Here is a 23,258-nt window from a genome sequence, read left to right as displayed (position 1 = left end):
TCAAACCAAAAATGGTAACAATCAGCCTTGTAGCTTTTAAGAGGAAGTAAAAAATATAAAATTGTTAACGCTTGAGGGACGATGAACGTAGCACAACGATGGACGAAAACGAATAGCAATAGAGAGTAATAAAAATTACGTTGCGGGTACTGTATATGAAAAAGTTAATGGAAAACTTTTAATTTTAGTTTTGGAGATTTGTTAAAAACTCCTCATTCTGTTTGCCTGATTCCCATTTAATTTCTTCTTTAAAAAGGGCGTTGGTTTGTATATGAAATAATTATATATTTTTAGGGTATATAAGAATATACTTACGCATTACATATATGTTGAAGGAACAGAAATTTGAAGTATTTTTTTCATCACGAATAACATACATGTTGGTGTATTTGCCCCATAAGAATGTCTCTCCTGAAATAAGAAATAAGCTCAAAACCTTAAAGCATAATAGTACACACAGTGATCGGCAATGCATGGACTTTAATTTTACTTGTGAGCCCTTCACAACTTTAGAAGCTCATTGGTTTTAATGATCACCAGAGTGTAGTGCAACTTTTGAAAGTAAAATTGCTGGCAGACTTATAACCAACAAGAGGATATATGGTTTAAAATAAAAAATCTTAATTTTTTTTTTACTTATTTGATCAATTCTAAGTTTGGAGAGGATGAGGGGTGATGACATGGATGGCATTTACATAAACATATACTAGGATGCCCTCAGGAACATTCATTCATGCATTGATCAAATCATAACAACCTCAAATGATCAGCAAGAATAGATATGTATAAGTTATACCACAACTTAGGGATCACCCTGAGAGCACTTGTTCAACTAGGCATTTGGTTGGTTAATCTTAACAAGAGCTACAAGAAAATTATATTGTTTAGGGGACTCTAGAGGATTACAACCATTTCAAAATAATTAATCAACTATACTCTCTTGGCGAAGTACGATCCAAACAAGGACAAAATGAGACAATTGAAACTAAACATCATAGAGATGCCAATCCTTTCAAAACATGCTATAATTAATACAGGACATCAAAGCATTTAAGAGAGCTTTATAAAGATACAAATCCCTTCAAAACCTGCTATAATTAATAAAGGACATCAAAGCATTTAAGAGAGATTTATAAAGATACCAATCCCTTCAAAACCTGCTATAATTAGTAAAGGAAAAAAAAGCATTTAAGAGAGCTTTAGCCAAACCTATCGCTCTAGAAATTAAGTCATTAAGTGCTAACTTCTTCTTGCATGCAAAATATTTCTTACTGTATATCATGTCCGATCACAGTCCTGTAACTTTCACTAGATTTTCTACACGAAAATATCTGACTTAATACAGACAAGTATATGTGGTACATACGGCTTATCCAATATTGACAAAATTTAGTATTATGCATTTGTAAGATAAGGAAACATAGATATGACATCTTTTTCCCCTCCTGTGGGATTTTCATTTTTTAAAACTAAAAATTATGAAATCTTTAGAAATCTTTTCTTCTAGGTATCAAACAAATAAACTAATTAATATATATATATATATATATATATATATATATATATATATATATATATATATATATATATAAAGGAATTTTTTATGGAAACTTAGAGTTAATTCACAGCTCTATAGAAAGAGTCTATTGATCGTTCGAAATCTACAGCGGCTGAAACTGACAGGATTAAAATCTATTCGCTTGGCCATTTATCGAAACCTTCAGCTACCTAAGAAACATAAGAAATCACAGATTACAAAGCTCACCGAGACGGGACATCACCTTTATGAGACCACCTTTATCATATTATATGAAAATCATACTTTATGATCTTGGATATTCACGGATTCTGTTTTGACACAATATCGTATATCATCTGTTAAAAAAATTGCATGATAATCATATTTTCATATGTTTATCAATACAATGATATAAAATTAAATATTGCATCCTATCAAATTTACAATATATATCATATAATACAATAAAATACTGTAATAAACAATTATGAAATATGATATTGTAACGTATGATATGACATTGTGTTGTGTTATACATTATTGTATTTGATCACATAATACAACATCATAATATATAATACAATATTGTCTTATATTACAATATCATATTACATAATACATCATAACATTAAAACATATAATATTATATTGTATAATATAGTATAATATTGTATAATATTGTATCATTTTTGATGCATAATACGATATTGTATTATATGACACAATATAATTTGATAAAACAATGTATCATATCAAATGATACAATATTATGTGATAGAGTAAAATATTATATAATACAATATTATATTATACATGTTGTATCACATGATACAATAATATATATTACAATATCATATTTTTATAATACAATTTCATGTGATATGATAATTTATTACATACTTAGTTATAAAAACAGGTTTTTTTGCACATGTGGTACAGATGACATCACATAATCCGTATCGGCCTCCGGGGCTGATACAGGTTATCAGCCCTCCAGGGCTGATGCGGATCCGTATCACACCCCTTGCGGAACTCCTCTGCCCTTTTTCGCTACGGCATTTTTGCATGTTTACAGACGAAAAATGAAACATTTTCAGTTACAGTCGACATTTTTGAGTGCAGTTAAAAACTTCAAATGCTAGCAAATGTTTTAAAGCAGTCAACTTTTAAACCTGATGAAATTCTGTTCTGTAGCTTCATGTTTGTTAAAACAAGAAGAACTCATATTTTTATTAAATACATGTACATGTCCATACTTTTTCAAATTATATGAATAATCAATTTGTTCAATTTGATGGGTTTTCTTTTTAAATTTATTACTAAGTATGTAATAAATATAATAATACATACCCTTTTCCATATCACAGCTTGTATCAGCCCTCGACCAATATCATCACTCGGGCCTTCGGCCCTCAGGCTGATATTGGAGTCTCGGGCTGATACAAGCTGCGATATGGAAAAGGGTATGTATTATTCTCTATATATCCTTTTTATAAACCGATATCATATTAAACAATATTGTATGATACAATATTATATAATATTACAATATCATACGATACAATTTCATGTGATATAATTCTATCGAACAGAAACCAATATCATATTATACAATATCGCATGATACAATATGATAGAATATACAAAATTGTATCATAGCATACAATATTATATTTTGCAATATTTTATTGAATATTTTCATGCAATAAAATAACAAATTAATAATACAATATAATATTATACAATATTGTATCATAATAAACAATACTATACATAACAATATCATGATACAATATCATAAAATATAAAAAAAATTGATACAATATCATATTAAATCATATAACTTTTTATAATATAACATATGATATTATATTGTATCATTTTAAACAATATTGTTTCATATCATACAATACTATATCATAGGAAAAAGTTATATCATTTATCAACAAACACATCTATCTATTGAGCAGGTTTGAGTGAGGTAGGAGATTTCTTGAGCATCTTTGATAATCGAGATCAGGCTCTGCATCTGAAGCAACCTCTGCATTTCATTTATTATATAGTTTAATCAACTATGCAAGCTGTCATTTATAAAACATGTGACCTGTTCCAAAAAACTAAACCTCATCCAGCATCCGAAACCTATGGCTTAGATTCAGCATTCAAGCCTGTCAGGTGCATCAGTATCATAAGACACATCATCCATGCAGGTTTAGTGAAGTTCAGACCAGTAATAACTAAGATATCATCATCAGAGGGCACTAGCGATTAAAACCTTAACCTCCTCCAGCATCCGCAACCTATGGCTTAGATTCAGCATCCATGCCTGTCAGGTGCATCTGTATCATAAGACACACCATCCATTCAAGTTTGGTGAAGTTAGGACCTGTAATAACTAAGATATATTTTTTAGCATCCTTGATGATGGAGATCAAGCTCTGCATCTGAAGCTACCTCTGCAATTCATTCATATTACAGTTTAATCAACTATGCATAGTACTAATATGTTTTACGGTGCTACCGTTCTGGCGAGCGCAGCAAGAATTACACATACCTTGCATCATTGTCAACTTATAGTTTTATTTAGGTATCAACGAATGTCAAAGAATTTTTGAGAGAGTATTGCTCTACAATAAATATGCCAAAGGTACTAATTTTAATGGTTATGATACATACAGCGCAACCCCCTACCCCGAGAGAGAGAGAGAGAGAGAGAGAGAGAGAGAGAGAGAGAGAGAGAGAGAGAGAGAGAGAGACCGGTTCCTGTTTGTAGGTGTGTAATTTCCCACTTTTAAATTTGATGGTCTGACTATATGCAATATCTACATATTTTTTTTAAATGTTTATTTTTTCATTTTATTCCTTTTTATTTAGTTCAAAATATCCTATTGTTTATTTCCTCCCTTCTCATATACTTACCTGCCTACTGTACATGCATGCACAATTAGCTTAAAAATGGATCGATATGACAGTAAAGTATGGCTCTTGCTAGTATATATACATAAAATCTCTATATTAAAAAAAAAGAAAACAAATCATATGTCAATGAGGCAGGTATCGCAGTCTATACTGAAATAGCCAGTACACTCATTACAGATGTTTGATCCACCTCTAAATTTATCGCGGGAAATATAGCGCGAGTGCACTGTGACGTCATCCATGACTTTGTTCGTCTTTGTTTACGTATCTCGACTCGATACGGAGGTATGGAAGCATGTAACAAATCTTTTGAGTCTCGCCAAAGCATATGCGGTACTCAAAACGTGTCTTCAAACTTTAAGTCACCGTAAATTACGAGTTTAAAGTCGGCCATTTTTGGCATAGCACCACGGGTGAAAACATTAGAGAGCATTATGGGACGTAGACAACAAATTTTGTTTGATGAACTGTAGGTTTAGCTCGTTCTTTTTCCCGTGCACACTGGTTCTTAGAGCTCGCTTCGCTCGCCGGCGCTGCGCGCCGGCGAGCTGCGCTCGCTATTATCTATAAAACATGTTACCTGTTCCAAAAAACTTAACCTTATCCAGCATCCGAAACCTATGGCTCAGACTCAGCATTCAAGCTTGTCAGGTACATCAGTATCATAAGACGCACCATCCATGGAAGTCTGGTGAAGTTAGGACAAGTAATAACTAAGATATAATCATTAGAGGACACCTGCTCAAAAAACTTTAACCAGCTCTAAAAACCTTAACCTCCTCCAGCATCTGAAACCGATAGCTCAGATTCAGCACTCAAGCCTGTCGAGTGCATCAGTATCATAAGACACATCATCAATGCAAGTTTGGTGAAGTACGGACCAGCAGTAACTTAGAGTTTGCTATCAAAGGGCACCTGCAACAAAAACTTTAACCTGCTCTAAAAACCTTAACCTCCTCCAGCATCCGAAACCTATAGCTCAGATTCAGCACTCAAGCCTGTCTGGTGCATCAGTATCATAAGACACACCATCCATGCAAGTTTGGTGAAGTATGGACTAGCAGGAACTTAGATATTGCTATCAAAGGGCACCTGTAACAAAAACTTTAACCTGCTCCAACAACCTTAACCTCCTCCAGCATCTGAAAGCATCCAAGTCTTTCAAGTCCATTAGTAGGTCCAGATGCATCATCCATGCAAGTTTGGTGAAGATAGGACAAGTAATTTCTTAGATACAGGACCTGCAACAAAAACTTTAACCAGGTCCGGACGCCGACGCCGAGGGTATAGCATAAGCTCCCGTTGACTTCGTCTCGGTGAGCTAAAAATAACTGACTGCACGAAATAATCATAATTATGTCAGACTCAATCTCCTCTAGGACACAATGTAGCTGTTTCTTTTAGCTAATGTAATGTTGTACATTAACAGTGTAATTGTTTACTCAGGGTTTGAGTTCTCAAATTCGGATTGTTAGAAAGTACAATGTCATGAGTAAAACTTGTTCTAAGCACAAAAAGTATTTATGAAATGAATTATTATTGACATAATATTCAATATTTTTACTTTATCATGAAATTAAGCTCAAACAAAAATAAACTATTAGCGAAACAGAGGAAATTTGGACTAAATTTTGTAGATTTTGCTTTCCTCTTAAACATTTTGACAGTACTCTAATATTAAAAGTTAAGATTATATAATTTAGTCTATATAATTTTGCATAATCGCCGTTGGTTTTACCTCAATTATTTTAAAAATCAATTGAATGAACACGAATTGTAAAAATATTGAAGAAGTGAAAAGCTGTCAATGTAACAATGTATCAATCCATGTCAACCTGTATCCAGTGAAATGGAGTACCCTATATGCAATATTTTGTCAAAAAATGACTAAGTTCAAAAGCTGGTATTTTTTTCATAAATTATCGGAAATCAAAATTCTAGCAATATGCACACCTCTAATATATGTACAATTGATCTGCGAAAGAACAACTTCCTATCTTAAAACATAGGTAATCATAGATTACAAAGCTCACCGAGACGAGACATCACCCTTATGAGACTTCACCTTTATGAGACCACCTTTATCATATTAAATGAAATCATACTTTATAATCTTCGATATTCATGGATTCTGTTTTGACACAATATCGTATATCATCTGTTAAAAAAATTGTATGATAATCATATGTTCATATGTTAATCAATACAATAATATAAAATTAAATATTGCATCCTATCATGTTTGCAACATATATCATATAATACAATAAAATACCATAAAAACGATGATGAGATATGATACGTATGATATGACATTGTATTGTGTTATATGTTATTGTATTTGATCACATAATACAATATCATAATATATAAAAAACAATATAGTATTATATTACAATATCATATTACATAATACATCATAACATTGAAACATATGATATTATATTGTATAATATAGTATGATATTGTATGATACTGTATCATTTTTGATACATAAAATGATATTGTATCATATGATACAATATAATTAGATACAACATTGTATCATATCAAATATTATGTGATAAAGTAAAATATTATATAATACAATATTATATTATATATATTGTATCATATGATACAATAATATATTTTAAATATCATACAATACAATTTCATGTGATGTGATAATATATCATATTATAAACCAATATCATATTATACAATATTGTATGATACGATATTATATAATATTACAGAATCATATTAATATACACTTTCATGTGTTATAATTCTATATTACAGAATCTTGTATCATATTATACAATATCGTATGATACAATATTATAGAATATACAATATTGTATCATAGGATACAATATTATATAATGCAATATATTATGTAATCATATCATGTGATAAAATAATAGATTAGTAATACAATATAATATTATACAATATTGTATCATAATATACAATACTATACATAACAATATCATGATACAATATCATAACATAAAATATCAAAAAAATTGATACAATATCATATCGTATCATTTAACTTTTTTTAATATTACATATGATATTATATTGTATCATATTAAACAATATTGTTTCATACCATACAACACTATATCATACGAATCATGTTATATCATTTATCAACAAACACATCTATCTATCCAGCAGGTTTGAGTAAGGTAGGAGATTTCTTGATAATGGAGATCAGGCTCTGCATCTGAAGCAACCTCTGCATTTCATTTATAATATAGTTAAATCAACTATGCAAGCTATCATCTATAAAACATGTGACCTGTTACAAAAAAACTAAACCTCATCCAGCATCCCAAACCTATGGCTCAGATTCAGGATTCAAGCCTGTCAGGTGCATCAGTATACATAAGACGCATCTCCATGCAAGTTTGGTGAAGTTCAGACCAGTAATAACTATAAGATATCATCATCAGAGGGCACTAGCTATTAAAACATTAACCTGCTCCAGCATCCGCAACCTTTGGCTCAGATTTAACACCCATGCCTCTCAGGTGCATCTGTATCATAAGACACACTATCCATTCAAGATTAGACCTGTAATAACTAAGATATATTTTTTAGCATCCTTGATAATGGAGATCAAGCTCTGCATCTAAAGCTTCCTCTGTGATTCATTCATATTACAGTTTAATCAACTATGCAAGTTTAAAATAATACTATTATCTATTAAACATGTGACCTGTTCCAAAAAACCATATCCAGTATCTGAAACCTATGGCTCAGACTCAGCATTCAAGCCTGTCAGGTGCATCAGTATCATAAGATACACCATCCATGGAAGTCTGGTGAAGTTAGGACAAGTAATAACTAAGACATAATCATCAGAGGGCACCTGTTTCAAAAACTTTAACAAGCTCTAAAAACCTTAACCTCCTCCAGCATCTGAAACCGATAGCTCAGATTCAGCACTCAAGCCTGTCTGGTGCATCAGTATCATAAGACGCACCATCCATGGAAGTTTGGTGAAGTTAGGACAAGTAGTAACTAAGATACAATCATCAGAGGGCACCTGCAACAAAAACTTTAACCAGCTCTAAAAACCTTAACCTCCTTCAGCATCCGAAACCTATAGCTCAAATTCAGCACCCAAGCCTGTCTGGTGCATCAGTATCATAAGACGCACCATCAATGCAAGTTTGGTGAAGTACGGACCAGCAGTAACTTAGATATTGCTATCAAAGGGCACCTGCAACAAAAACTTCAACCTGCTCCAACAACCTTAACCTCCTCCAGCATCTGAAATTTAGGACTCAGATTGAGCATCCAAGTCTTTCAAGTCCATAAGTAGGTCCATATGCATCATCCATGCAAGTTTGGTGAAGATAGGACAAGTAATAGCTTAGATACAGGACCTGCAACAAAAACTTTAACCAGGTCCGGACGCCGACGGTATAGCATAAGCTCCCCCTGACTTCGTCTCGGTGAGCTAAAAATGTAGGAATAGTTATCCATACAATGAGGGTACTGTATATGCAATATTTTGCCAAAAAATGACTAAGTTCAAAAGCTGGTATTTTTTTGATAAATTATCAGAAATCAAAATCCTAGCAATATGCACACCTCTGATATATGTACCATTGATCTGCAAAAGAACAACTTCCTATCTTGAGAACTGTAGGAGTTATCTGTACAATGAGGGTACCCTTTTGGCAGCCGCCCGCCCACCGACCATTTGCACCATTTTAATAACTGGGTTTTCCCGTTTGAAAACCCGGTTTAAAATGCTTAAAAACGATAAAAGACACAAATCTCAAAATTTTGATCATTGACCTCATATAAATTTTATGCCAACAAAATAAGGCTAATATAAGAAAATTAATACTATAAATGTTTTTGTATTATCATATATCATTAAATTTTTTGTAAAATTGAATCAAAAAAGGTAGGAATTTTAAAACTGATAGAGGAAATTCGGACTGGAATATTTTTAAAAATTGTCGCTGAAATCTTAATGCTTTGTATCTATTTTAAGTGCCCTACCATTCATAAACTGTATTTCATTGTTTAAAGTGTTTATTTATTTGTAATAGCGAGCGAAGCGAGCTCTAAGAACCAGTGTGCATGGGAAAAAGAACGAGCTAAACCTACAGTTCATCAAACAAAATTTTCTGTCTACGTCCCATAATGCTCTCTAATGTTTTCACCCGTGGTGCTATGCCAAAAATGGCTGACATTTAACTTGTAATTTACAGTGTCTTGAGCTTTGAAGACACGTTTAGAGTACTGCATATGCTTTGGTGAGACTCAAGAGATTTGTTACTTGCTTCCATACCTTCGTTTTGAGTCGAGATACGTAAACAAAGGCGAACAAAGTCATGGATGATGTCACAGTGCTCTCGCGCTACATTTCCCGCGATAAATTTAGAGGTGGATCAAACATCTGTATATTGCGTGCATTAGCTATTTCAGTATAGACTGCGATACCAGCCTCATTGACATATAATTTGTTTTTAACTTTTTTTAATTTAGAGATTTTATAAATATATACTAACAAGAGCCATACTTTACTGTCATATTTATCTATTTTTAAGCTTATTGTGCATGCATGTACAGTAGGCAGGTAAGTATATAAGTAGGAAGGAAATCATAAACAATAGGACATTTTGAACTAAATAAAAAGGAATAAAGAGAAAAAATAAACAGTTAAAAAATTTATGTAGATATTGCATAGAGTCAAACCATTAAATTTAAAAGTGGGAAATTACACACCTACAAACAGGGACCAGGCACACACTCCTCTCTCTTTCTCTCTCTCTCTCTCGGGAGAGGGGTAGGGGGTTGCGCTGTACATGTATGTATCATAACCATAAAAATTAGTACCTTTGGCATACTTATTGTAGAGCAATACTCTCTCAAAAATTCTTTGACGTTCGTTGATACCTAAATAACACTAGGTTGACGATGATGCAAGGTACATGTATGTGTAATTCTTGCTGCGCTCGCCAGAACAGTAGCACCGTAAAACATATTATTTTTACAAATAAAAAAAATCTCAATCATAGTGTAAAAATTTATTGGATTTTTCTTGATTTTTCAGAAAATATTTAATGGCCATTAACTCAAAAAGTAGGTCATTATTGACCTACTTTTTTGAAAGTAAAAAATAAAACAACATTCAACAGTCTATAACTTACAATAGATGGTTTTTCATTATCATCAGTGGATTTTATTTTCATTCTGAGTAAACATCATCCTTAACAATATAGTTTAGTGAATTATACATACTTTTTATAATCAATTTATCAATTAGTTAAAAGAAAGATGTAAATATAAACAATGAAATGCTTTCGTTGATGATTCATATCATTATGCAGGTTACATATTTTTCTTGCAATGTTGCCTATTCATATTCTGCATGAATTACAAAAGAAAGCTTTTTTTGTTTAAATAAACCTCTTAGTCTACATTACTGATTTAGTGATATGAAAACTTCTTTGTAAGCTACACAATTAATCTAAATTCCTGCATACCTGATTTGTAGCTACTCTCCTGTATGGTGGCACCTTGTGGGATGGGTTCAGTCCAGGTCACAGAGGTCAGTCTGTCAGCTGACACCTTGTACACGTTAGAGGGGCATGGTGTCTTAAAAACTGGGAACTTCTTGTCTGAAAAGTAGCAATATTGCATATATTATTCAATTTTTTTAACTTGACACAATATATTTAACCTGACACAGAATTAAGGCGAAAAAATATAGAATACAGGTATGATAAATGCTATCATACACTCTTCAGCAATTAATTTTTAACTGAGACATCAGATTTTCAGGACCAATAATACATTAATTCAAACTAAGAATTATTAAGTGCCACTATTACACCCTTTCTCCTATTTTTTCTCCCAGAAAGTCCACTTACTATGGGCGAGACAGTTAGCTCCAGTGCAGGGTTTCTGGGCACTTGATGGATACACCGGCTTCACACCGCGGTGGTAGACAAACTCATTCCAGCGTAAAATGGACCCACTGAATACCTTTCGTGGATCAGGGATTAGCTGGGGCATCTCATTTTCGAAGCTTAGCCCTCGGTTGTAAATATTTAGCTGGCTAACATAACCTCGGAAACCACCATTTACTTTTGGCATGATTGTGCTGTCAAAGTCTGCACCAAGAGTGACCCATATACTGGAAGGAAAATAATTCCTACTATTGCAAGTGTGTCAGCATTAGTTTAATCCACTACACTGAAGATAAATTGCTCTTGAAAAATACACATTATTCAAAAAACATATTATTTAACAAACACATTATTTTACAAATGTAGTGATGGTAAAATCCAGAGTCAATTACTTTTGGGCCATCATTGATGTGTAGGGGGTGGTGGGAATCTGACTCTGTCTCAGACTGTTGACCACCAAGTCAAACCCATTGTCCTTGTTCCAGGACACCACCACAAAGTTCCATTGTCCGTCAGTGACCGTCTGCTGTTGGTAGGCGGCCCTCTGTGGATTCTGACCATTCTGGTTGTAGACGACCAAACCTTGGTGGTCCAGGGACAGGAACTTTGTCACACCGGCCAGGCTGTTGGCAGACCTGTACACAGGAGACAACCATGTATGTACATCAAATCATAAGTTAATGCCATTTAAACATTTTCTAACAGGCATGATACAAATTATCCCTCTGAACACCTTTGAGTAATCAAAGAATAGATTACTGGTAGATGACACAGAAAGTAAACATGTTAAGTATGCACATGGATAAAGAGAAATAAGGCTAAATAAAATTGAAATTACGGTTCTCAGGCCCGCGTGCATCCGTTTTGAGGGTGCCACATTGCAAATTTTATTGCATTTTCAATAAAATAAAAAGTTAATAATGCGGAGACCTATCCGGAAAAAAAAAGTTCCCGCTTTCGGTTTTTTCATTCATCGGAACTCCTCGTGTCTTACCAATATCTATTGCATAGTTTTACTTTTGCTTATGATGCGCAGCCTCCGGTGTAGTCTTAATCATTAAGACGCTTATTTTCGTATGGTGTAAAAACTTTATGATCCAAACGTCACGATGATATAGACGATACTAGTGAAAATGTGGTCGATGGAAATTTTTGACTTATAACGAATCAATATGTCTGCTGTTTCGATTTGTATTCGCCATGGAGCCCTTTTAATTCTACTGTGGACTATCATCGAGGGTTTTTCCAATGGATGTTCTTTGTTAGACATCTACGAGGGTGTGAAATCGATGAAATTCGATTTAGAAAGTTGGACCTTCCCAGAAAAATTACTGGGTGCCTCCGTTTCTGTGTCAGTTGGTAAAAACAAGAACGATTTGGACGCCGCGATTATAACCAACAAAGTAGCATCAACAATTCCAATTTTTGGCCATTACATACGATTCTCGCTTTCGGAAACAAAGCCTACTGACGATTTAGCACCTTCTGCTGAAGAGAACAGAAATACAGAATATCAGAAAGAGGAAAGACCCACACGAAATATCAACGATGTTTTAGTTTCAAATGCTCGTAAACTGCAGCTACCAGAACCATTTTCTGAAGATGCGAAAATAACAAACAACAAGAGAGTAGTCTACAACAAGATATTATACTTACTAGGAAATGCAGGTTTGGGGTTTACACCAATGACATTGAATGAAGGTAAAGATTTTATCAATGCCTTAACAAATTGCATCTGGGCGATAGATCCATTTATTGACACTCTTAGGGAGCGTTGTTTTGCTATGCCAATTTTGTTTGAAAATCTTTTGGGTTACAATGTTCCTGAAAACCACAAACATAAGAAAGGTGAATTGAGTCAATCAACTCTGCTTTCCTTAGCAGGCCATTTGGATGCATGTTTAGAGAAACCTTGGATTTCTAAAGTAATGTGGGCACCTATCAAAGTTGCTACTCAAACATTATCAGATAGCATGCACAAGTATATTGATTATTTGAAGAAGAAAGCAGAACAAACTAGAGGTACTGTGAGCAAGCTCACAATTGATACCCCCCGCTAAGAAAAAAATCATAACGCGTGTATTTTTGCTATTATAGAAAATATTGGATGAATCTATTTCACTGACCATTTTCTATAAATAACAACTGCTCTATTTTTTAAAACTGTTAATGCTAATAGGAGTAAACAAACCAATTTCTATCCTTTAATTCCATTTTATTTTAAGTTAACTGTTAATGCATGAGGACATTTGCATCCTTCCTTTAACAACCATGACTCTAATCAAACTTGAATCAAACGAAATCCACATGTCAAGCAGCCATTTAATATTTAAACATTTTGAATTATTGGTATACTAAGCCCAATTTTTTCCTAAATTTTTTTTCCACACATTTTTTTTTCCAAATAAAAATTTCATCGAGGCAGGCCATTTTCAGAGAGATGGGGATGAAAATCTAAAAATAATTTTATGTGGCCTGAGAAGAGCAAGCTTTGTGTCAAATTTTAGCTTCTAATATTTCCATTAATACAAGAAATGACACAGACAAAATTTAGCATTTTCGAAACAATGACTTTGAACTTCCTCAATTGACCTTGGGTCAAGGTCATGACACACCCTTAAGTCATAAGCAATATTTGTGTGAAGTGAAGTGAACATTCAATGCTTCTCCATTAGGAAGATATGGACTGGACACGAATTTTGCATTTTTTCTGCCAGTGACCTTGACCTTGCACGAATGACCTTGGGTCAAGGTCATGACACACCATTAGGTCATAAGCAATCATTGTGTGAAGTAAGAACTTCCAATATTTCTCCATTAGAAAGATATGGACCGAATACGAATTTTGCATTTTTTCTGCCAGAGACCTTGACCTTGCACAAATGACCTTGGGTTAAGGTCATTACACACCCTTAGGTCATAAGCAATCTTTGTGTGAAGTAAGAACTTCCAATGTCAATGTTTCTCTATAGGAAAGATATGGACCGGACACAAATTTTGCATTTTTTCTGCCAGTGACCTTGACCTTGCCCAAATGATTTTAGGTCATGGTCATGACACACCCTTAGGTCATAAGCAATCTTTGTGTGAAGTAAGAACTTCCAATGTTTCTCCATAAGAAAGATATGGACCGGACACGATTGCACAGACAGACGGACAGACAGACAGACAGACAGACTGACAGACGGACGGACGGACAAGGTGATTCCTATATACCCCCCAAACTTTGTTTGCGGGGGGTATAATGAATCAGAACAGACAACTTATGTTTCCTGTGAGAAGCATGGATGAAACTAAGAGTGTAACTGTCATACGACCTAGCTATGTTGTTAAGCCTGGGGCCGCGTCTTGTTATAGAGCTCTTGTAGACTCTGTTCAAAAGCTAGAAATATACAAGCCAATCTGTTTGGATGAATACACACCACAGAACACAAGAGAACGACAATATTTTTTTGACAATATGAAGCATGGATTACCTTACAAATGTGTTCATTTGAAATTTAGTGCAGGCAATAACCTTGAATCACACAATTTTCTGTGGAAAATTCCAGGTGGGGTTTCAGAAACAGATAGTGATGTTATGCAAAAGAACTCTGACGTCATACAAAACTTGAGCAAAGACATTCCAGAATATCACACTCGTGCGATGAGAAAAGCATTTATGAGTAAGGCCTCTTTACTGTGCAGTTTGAAGACAAGTGATGCAAGATACATTTACAAGTCTTTAGCAGGGGATTGCAGTTTGGCAGAAAATGAGACAGAAAAAGCAGTAGACTTAAGAGTGCAACAGGCTTTTGAAATGGAAGATCCGGATATAATTACAGATCTTAGACACCATAACACAGGGCAACCTTCCAGATATGAAACTTTTTTTAACCATGCTAAGCAGTACTTAGAAAATGTTGTAGAAACTGCAGTTGATGAACGCAGACATGACCAGTTCACACATATGGCCCAAGCTATGTCCGTTCCAGATCTCCTACGTCAAGTTAAGGAAATTTGCCCAGAAAATACTCCTATTCCATCCGAACAATGGCTGCGCTTACAGTTTGCTCCAAAAAACCCTTCAGCTGTTACCTCACTGCAGTTCACTGGAAATCTAAAAGTGAAATTTCAAGTCCAAAGTCGACAGCTTCGAAAGTCGCATATTGATCTCCATTATGCATCAGCGACATTTAGGTACCTGAAAGAGTTTGCAGTCAAGTTTAGAGACTTTTGTGTTCTTGTGGCTATGGATGATAAACACCACTGCAAAGTTGGAGAACCAGGACACCCAGTGGCAGCAGTGGAGAGGGGAAAGAGATTTGTTGTTGGTGCAGATCAAGTCTTTGCTGTCTCCGATCATGATTTCACCAAATTCAGTATTGTGCCAAGTGTAACAATGTTGATAGATATACCAGAATCTGTGAATGAAGGGTCCTTCTATAGAGGCCAAGTTTATGTTGGTGTGAAGGATTTAGTGTTGGAACCTTCCAGTCCCCTGCATCATATTACAGAGCTGAAGGACATTTTGACCAATGAAGAACTGACAAAGCCAATATTGTGTCTTTATACAGATGGTGGTCCAGATCACAGACTTACCTACCTTTCTGTCCAACTGTCCATCATTTGCTTATTATGACATGATTGTAGCAGCTAGGACACCACCAATGGCATCTTGGAAAAACCCACCAGAACGTGTTATGTCCATATTAAATTTAGCACTTCAAGCTGTTGGTTTAATGAGGAAAGAAACCTCAGCAGAAACTGAGCAGAAATTGAAATCAGCCAGTGGACTTCAGCAGCTTAAGGACATTGCAAAAAATCCAAAATTCCGCGAGGACATGGTTGACTCGATTAAACCAGTAAAGGTAATATTTGGTTGTTGAAATTTCAAAATATAAATACTGGTGACATTAGAATTAAGAAATATTTAAATAGACATATTTAATAATTAATTTGTTTTACTTATGTAGGTACTTCTGTCTCAGCTTTTCAAGCGACTCTGCCTAAAAGAGAAACAATTCAAGTTGTTCACTGCTTCTTCAGAAGAAAAAATGGAAGACCTTTGGGGAGAATTGGGCAAGTTTGGAAACCTACCTGTTGGAAAAAAGCAAATTGAGTTGAAGCAAAGTTTGAAGGATTGGTATGTATAAAATTTACAAATCATTTACTTTCCAAGATAAAAAAAAAAACCCTCAACATTCAATATTTTTACAAGGCATAAAGTTTTTACATTAAAGTGGAAATTTCATTTTTATGCATGATTTCAGATTTTGTATTGACTGTTTTATCAAGTATTTAATATTATAAAACCAATGCTCTATTCAAAACAGGAAATATTTGGTGAGTTTATATTTAATGTGTTGTAATAGCCAGTCTATTTCTAAGGCACAGCTAATCTTGTGTGGTGATCATTGTATTTTGTACATGCACTGTGTGTAGCTTCAAGTATAGATGGGATTCCTTTTGTAACATATTCTGTATACCTATATTAAAGATGAAGGTCTTTTTACTGGTATCTGCTAACTTTTATTGTCCACTAAGCTCCATTAACTCATAACTTCATTCAACTGCCATGCTAGCTGACACTACATATTCATTGACAGTGGTTTAATGTATTAAACATTGTGCATACCTCATGTTTATTATACTCTGCTATTTAATTTTTCATATATTTCTTTCTCCCTTCTATAGTAACATTTGTACACACTTTGTTTCTTTACACTGAAAGACAAAAAACAATAACCAGAAACTGTTCTAGCATTGTAAATGTATTTGGTATTTGTTTAATTTTAATTCAGATGTTCAACTTTGTAGCCCAAAACTTGCAGAGTTTATTGATTACTGCTGTGTATCCAGGACTTACTTCTTTACTGTGAAGAAATGTGGTTCTAGTGACTGTCAGATATGTTTAATCCCCAAGATTGCCTATTGATATTTTTAGCCAGTTACACAACTTTCCTGATCCAGTGCAAGGTATTTTAGAGTGAATATCATACCGGGTATATGTCATTTAAAGTTTTGTAAAGTGGTTTGGTATTGTTATTTATTTTTAAATGATTGACATTTATTTTAGGAGAAGAAGGCCACTACAAGGAGTTCAATGAGGTTTTTGGAACCAATACTACAGATGAACACTGTCCTTCTCTATCAACAAAACAAGCACAATCAACTGCAAGCAGTCATGGAATTCCATTCATTCCATCTGCTCAGACTGCTAAAACAGTGAAACAAACAGTAACTTGCATAGATTGCCAGAAACCCAGAGTCATATATAGTGCTACTAAACTTGGTGCCCAAGAAAGTGCCTTGCTTACCAAAATCATTGGACTTTATCAGTTTTCATGTGGGTCCGAACTTCAGGAATTAAAACCTGAGAACCCCGAGAAAGCACCTCGTATATGTGCTCTCTTGGAGAAAGTTTACGTGCGATCAAATTTGGGCTGTGTATCTTCAGTTGAAACCCCCTACTACAGCTCTGGTGCATTTCCCCCAATATATGTTTTCACTGTGGGACACAAGACCCAGACACAGAAGAAGGACAATACCCAATGTGTCCTGATTGTGTTGCTTCGCAACGACAGCCTCCGTTAAAGCGGAACAATATTCAAAAATTGAGATCAAAGAAGCAAAAAACAAAACTAGAAAACTGACCAGTCAGGAAGGGCCCCGCTATGACAATTAATATAGAGAAGTGAAAAAAACTTTGAATTCCATCCTCTTTATATTAACAATGATGAAAAATAAATGCCCGGCAGAAGATGAAAAGAACTGGAATATATAGGATCTCGTGATTTGTAATTGGATATGATTTTCATCCAACAATTAAAGTGTTTTTTTCTTGAGCCTTAGTGAGGGAATAAAACACACAAGTTGGATAAAAATCATATTATACTACAAATCATATGAGATTCTATTTATCCCATGTTTTATACACCGCAATCAATGTTTATACTGTTTATAAAACTCTACATTATTTTACTTCATTATGCCTAGGCAAATCCCATTGTAAAGTCACAACTGTGGGATATCAAAAAAATATCCAATGAGTCATATCCACGGGATATAGTGGATTAACATGGGATGAAATAAAATTTGTTAAAAAAAAAAAGAATTGATACCAATGCAATCATACCTAGGCTTTGCCTCTATTCAATAAATTATTATAAATCATTGTGTACGGTATTTTAACCAAAATAAAATATGAATATTATATTTTAAATCCATATTTCAAAGAATGTACACAATACTACACATCATTCAAAATTGACCTTAACTTCAAAACAAAGTTCATTTGCAGACACAGGCAGTGCAGTAATTAATCTCAATGTGACAGATAGAGATAAAGCTTAGGATTTTCTTCCTGTGGAAGGTTAATTTATCCCAAAGGACAAATATTGCACAGCCTTCCATGTATACAATGGTAACATTCTCAGCAGTTATCTCTCTTTGCCCATTCATTCTCAGCAGTTATCTCTCTTTGCCCATTCTTCTTATGCATAGTTAGGAATCTACCCCACCACCCCAGCTCCAAACCAGAAGACATAGAGAACCAAACTTAGCATCAAAATATGTATTTCTGCCTACTGAACTACCATACCAAATTTGAACTTGATTGGGCAACCATAAAAAAAGTTATTAGAAAAAAACAGGAAAATTGTGGACGGAAGAGTGACAGACGGACGGACAGAAGGACGGATGGACAGAAGGACATACGGACAGAGTGATTACTATAGGGCACCCGCAAATCCTTGCGGGGCCCTAATAATAAAAACCAGTTCACATATAAAAGAGTTGATGTTTTTTATTTGACTTAAATATTAAACAGCATTGTTGTATTTTGAAAGATGGACTGTATTTTCTGAATGCTCATAGGTTTTTGTTTATCTGTTTAAATATTTAATAGATATCCTTTATTAAATAATTAAACAGCAACTTGAAAAAAAAAATCTTGTTTTTTAAATTTTACGTTGTTAATTTCTTTCTCAAATAAAAAAAAGCCTCCCTCATCTGTTTTTTTGCCAATAAAAAAAAAAAAAAACCTCCCTCCCTCATCTATTTTTGCAAAATTTGGCCTGAGAACCAGAGAATTAATTTTATGTGGCCTAACAGATAAGGCAAAGTTTTGTTGGATCCCCAGTAAAATTATTATTATTTTTATCAATTTTCAAAGTTTCATTGAAGTAGGATATATAAAAAATATTCAGATAATGTTTGAGTCTCAGAGAGATGAAACAACAAAGTTTACATCTTTTGTAATGAATTATTATATGATTTAAACAATTTACAATACAGTTGAACTTTGATATATCGAAAACAGTGCATAAGTCAAAGTGATTTTTAGTCCCAACCACTTATTTTTTAAGTATTTTACTCTTGATATCTCAAATACTTGGATATATCAAAGTTTTTAAATACTCCCATCTAGTTTGAGATAACATAGTTTGACTTATGAAGGACTTTCTCTTTTGAAAGAATTTATTTCCACATAAATTCTTCAATTTAGAATCCATATATTACTAAAATTGGCACATTTGGCAGAAAAGGGCTGGGGAAGAAAATTTTTTGGTATCATTAATTTACTATACTTGTCGTACATAATTCATTGTACTGATATAACAGATTACAGGAAAAGCAAAGTAAATCAACGGATCCCAAAGACTTAGCTATTACCAAGTTTTTTTGTTTTTAAATAATGATTCTTAAGCTCAAACTTAACACTTTAACAAATCTACATTGCTTCGAAACATTTCAAAAAATAAAACAATTACAACTAAAGGTACTATGAGCAAGCTAACAAATGATACCCCAGCTAAAAATATAATAATTAAAGTATTTTTTATTAGAAAATAATGGATGCAACTTTTTGCACAATGACCAAAGCTCAAGGTCAGGACATCTTTACAGGTCACAAGCAATCTTTGTGTTTAATTTTAACTTCTAACAATTTTCTATGGTGGCATAGATCTGCCACCACTTGTCAGCTCTTGCTAACCATATGAAAATTTGCACATGAATAATAGTTGGTTTACATTACTCCCCTAAACTTTGATTGCCGGGGGTATAATAACATTTAATGACCTCCTTTCTAACTTTCTTTTCCAATTCATTTTATACCTTAAAACATTTTTTTTATTCTTGCTCTGCCTTATGAATATGTAATTACACATGTATTCTTACTTTGCAATGAAAATGGTCAGGAAGGTTCCTGTGAGAGAGGACTGGTAGAAGCGGACCCAGACACTGAGGGAGAAGGAGCTCCCACTCAGGTAGATGGGGTAGGGTAGGGCTGCATAGCTGTCCTGACTAGTCAGGTAAAAGTACAGATCATAATTTGTATCCAAATCTACAAAAACAAATCCATCATAGACATTAAGACGACAACTTTTCCATCCATAGTCTCAATTAATCACATGCCAGTGATTTAATTTTGTGACTTATTCACCGAGAAACTTTATTATCAACTTTTAACAAATTCTCAAGCCACAACAGACTAGATGACAGTGGAAATCATGCTTGTTTCAGTCACAAAACACATTGCCCTTTTATAACAAAAGAACAAAATGTATCATTTTTGTTTAGTACCTTCACGTTCAAAATACTGAAACATTTATTGATTATTATTTATTATAAAGTCTTTTATATACAAAATTCTCAATAAATTGTTAATCAGTATCTTTCTCATTAACACCAATGGTACATCTAACACTCATAACCTGGTTTGGTTATACATGTACACCAGTAGTTGTAGAGGGCCTTGCCTTACCTCTTACACACGACTCCCCTGTCTTCCCAAGAGGACACCTGCAGTAGTGGGCGTTGACCATATCAATGCAGGTGCTGGTACTAGGACAGTTGTTGGAACAGTCATTAACATTGATGCTGCAGTTAGCACCAGAGTAACCTTATTAAACAAAAGTCATGTATATATTAAGCAATGTAAACTATAGTTGTTTTATGCAACTAAGACAATTTTAGAACAATCATCAATATTCTACCAGTGTAACCTATCAATAAATAATTTTAAAGTAATGTATATCAATACTGCATTTGTTACCATAGTAACCTGTCACACATTAAATAACCAGAATGGCTGTTCGTTCGCCCTAAAATGCGTTCGCCCTTGACGCCGTTCGCCCTAGGTCCGTTCGCTCTTGACGCCGTTCGCACTGGGTCCGTTCGCCTTAATTTTATATAGGATTAATTAATTTATATATTTCTGTGTATTCTGGTGAATTTAAACATTTTGAAAGATAGATATATAATTAATGAAAACAATACCACCCTTTCCACTTCTACATAATAATCATCATTTGACTGACGGTGACATTATATTGTTACGAAAACTTGTTAATTGATTTATTTTATTTTTTTAAATGTTACTATATTTTATGTTCCTCTGTTTGTATTTTCTGTTTATTTTGTAATTATTTTCAATTTTACCTCATAATATAACCATATTATAATTATGAAGTTTGTAGTGACTAAAAAAGATAATACGATCTTATTATTAATTAGGGGGTACGATAATTAAATATAATTAAATTAGCAAATATGTTTATATATATTTACTAATTTAATTTTATTGATACAGTTTCATGTTCCATCTCCGTATATATCTCATTTAGAGATCAAAGGATTGTGTTATGTAAATTCTTCAAAGATAGAATAGGTGATAATCATCTGATGAGCTTCTGAATGACCCAATTAAAGTCTCAAATTCTTTAATTGTTTAAAAAAAAACACCAAGCGAATCATTAGAAAAACAAGAGGACGGTTATCGACAATTTACGGCAATAAAATCTAACAATTATACCAATTACCTCTTTTTTGATGAAAGAAAAACATAGAATATACGAATAATTAATAAAAGTTTACAAGTTTTAAGTTAAAAGTTAATGAAATAACTTATAATTTACGTTATTTATAAACAAGGAGCGAACGAGGTTTAAGGCGAACGAGAATTTGGGCGAACGGTAATTAGAGCGAACGGACCTAGAGCGAACGGACTAAGGCGAACATGTAGATAGGGCGAACGCACCCGATACCAAATAACCACAATATCAAAAACATCAATGTTGTGCTTGACCCTAAAGTAATCTTAAAAAAATGCTCATCCTAATCATGCTCTTACTTTGCCAACTGGATGTTCAGCAGTATAAAAAACATAATATTATGCTAAAGAATAAATTTTTAAGAAGAAGACTTTTACCATCATTAGGCTTAGTGCTCAGGTCAAAGTAAGAATTTGTTTCATGTACTCACAATGTAGCAGTTGCAAAGCAGATCTGCTTCATGTCAATTTTAAAGTCTTGATCTATTAAAAATAATCCGATGGGGAAAGGTGCACAAGTATGCATTAAAAACCTTTTGAATATGCATGTGCATGTCATTAAGTCCACCAAATAATTTATCCATTTTAATTGGTGATACCAATTTTAGCATAAGAATATGTGCACTATTTCCAACCTTTTACACATAGCTGCTTTAATTGCTAAAGCTGTTAAACAATTATTATTAGAAATTAATAATCTGATAATTTTTTACCTGGAGGGCAGTCACATCTAAATCCTGGTGCCAAGTTGACACATGTTCCTCCATTCTCACACTTATTAGGATCACCACAATGGTTAACCATGATTTCACATCCAATTTCACGATAGTCTACAAGCATAACAGAAAACCAAATCAACAATGCATTTTTTTCTTCTAAAATCAAATAATATTTACTTATAATAATATTTGTTTAATATACCTGCATTTAGATTTTAAAGCTTCAATACAGAGGGTTCCACTTAATCTGATCGCGGTTAATCTGATTATTCGATTAAAAATCAAAACACCGATCCATTTGCTATATATAAGCCTTTGTAATTTCTACAGATAATCTGATTGGGAAAAAATGTCAT

The 23,258-nt window shown here is 33.6% G+C and overlaps 1 protein-coding gene across 1 annotated transcript in view; it reads right to left on the bottom strand.

The window, feature by feature from the left end:
- LOC128165080 (sushi, von Willebrand factor type A, EGF and pentraxin domain-containing protein 1-like) overlaps nucleotides 1-22,987 on the bottom strand; it is a 37,785-nt gene extending 14,798 nt beyond the window's left edge. The window contains exons 1-6 of the mRNA XM_052829288.1: nucleotides 22,897-22,987; nucleotides 21,116-21,253; nucleotides 20,530-20,695; nucleotides 11,760-12,002; nucleotides 11,329-11,594; nucleotides 10,942-11,076 (exon numbers count right to left, since the gene is read on the bottom strand). Of these exons, the coding sequence (XP_052685248.1) occupies nucleotides 10,942-11,076; nucleotides 11,329-11,594; nucleotides 11,760-12,002; nucleotides 20,530-20,695; nucleotides 21,116-21,253; nucleotides 22,897-22,987 (1,039 nt within the window). The remainder of the gene's footprint in view (nucleotides 1-10,941; nucleotides 11,077-11,328; nucleotides 11,595-11,759; nucleotides 12,003-20,529; nucleotides 20,696-21,115; nucleotides 21,254-22,896) is intronic.
- Between the last annotated feature and the right edge of the window lie 271 nt (nucleotides 22,988-23,258).

Source organism: Crassostrea angulata, chromosome 10 (assembly GCF_025612915.1).
Source record: "Crassostrea angulata isolate pt1a10 chromosome 10, ASM2561291v2, whole genome shotgun sequence".
Classification (NCBI taxonomy): domain Eukaryota; kingdom Metazoa; phylum Mollusca; class Bivalvia; order Ostreida; family Ostreidae; genus Magallana; species Magallana angulata.
The sequence above is the reverse complement of the archived record's forward strand: the minus strand, read 5'-3'. Positions and strand labels throughout refer to the sequence as shown.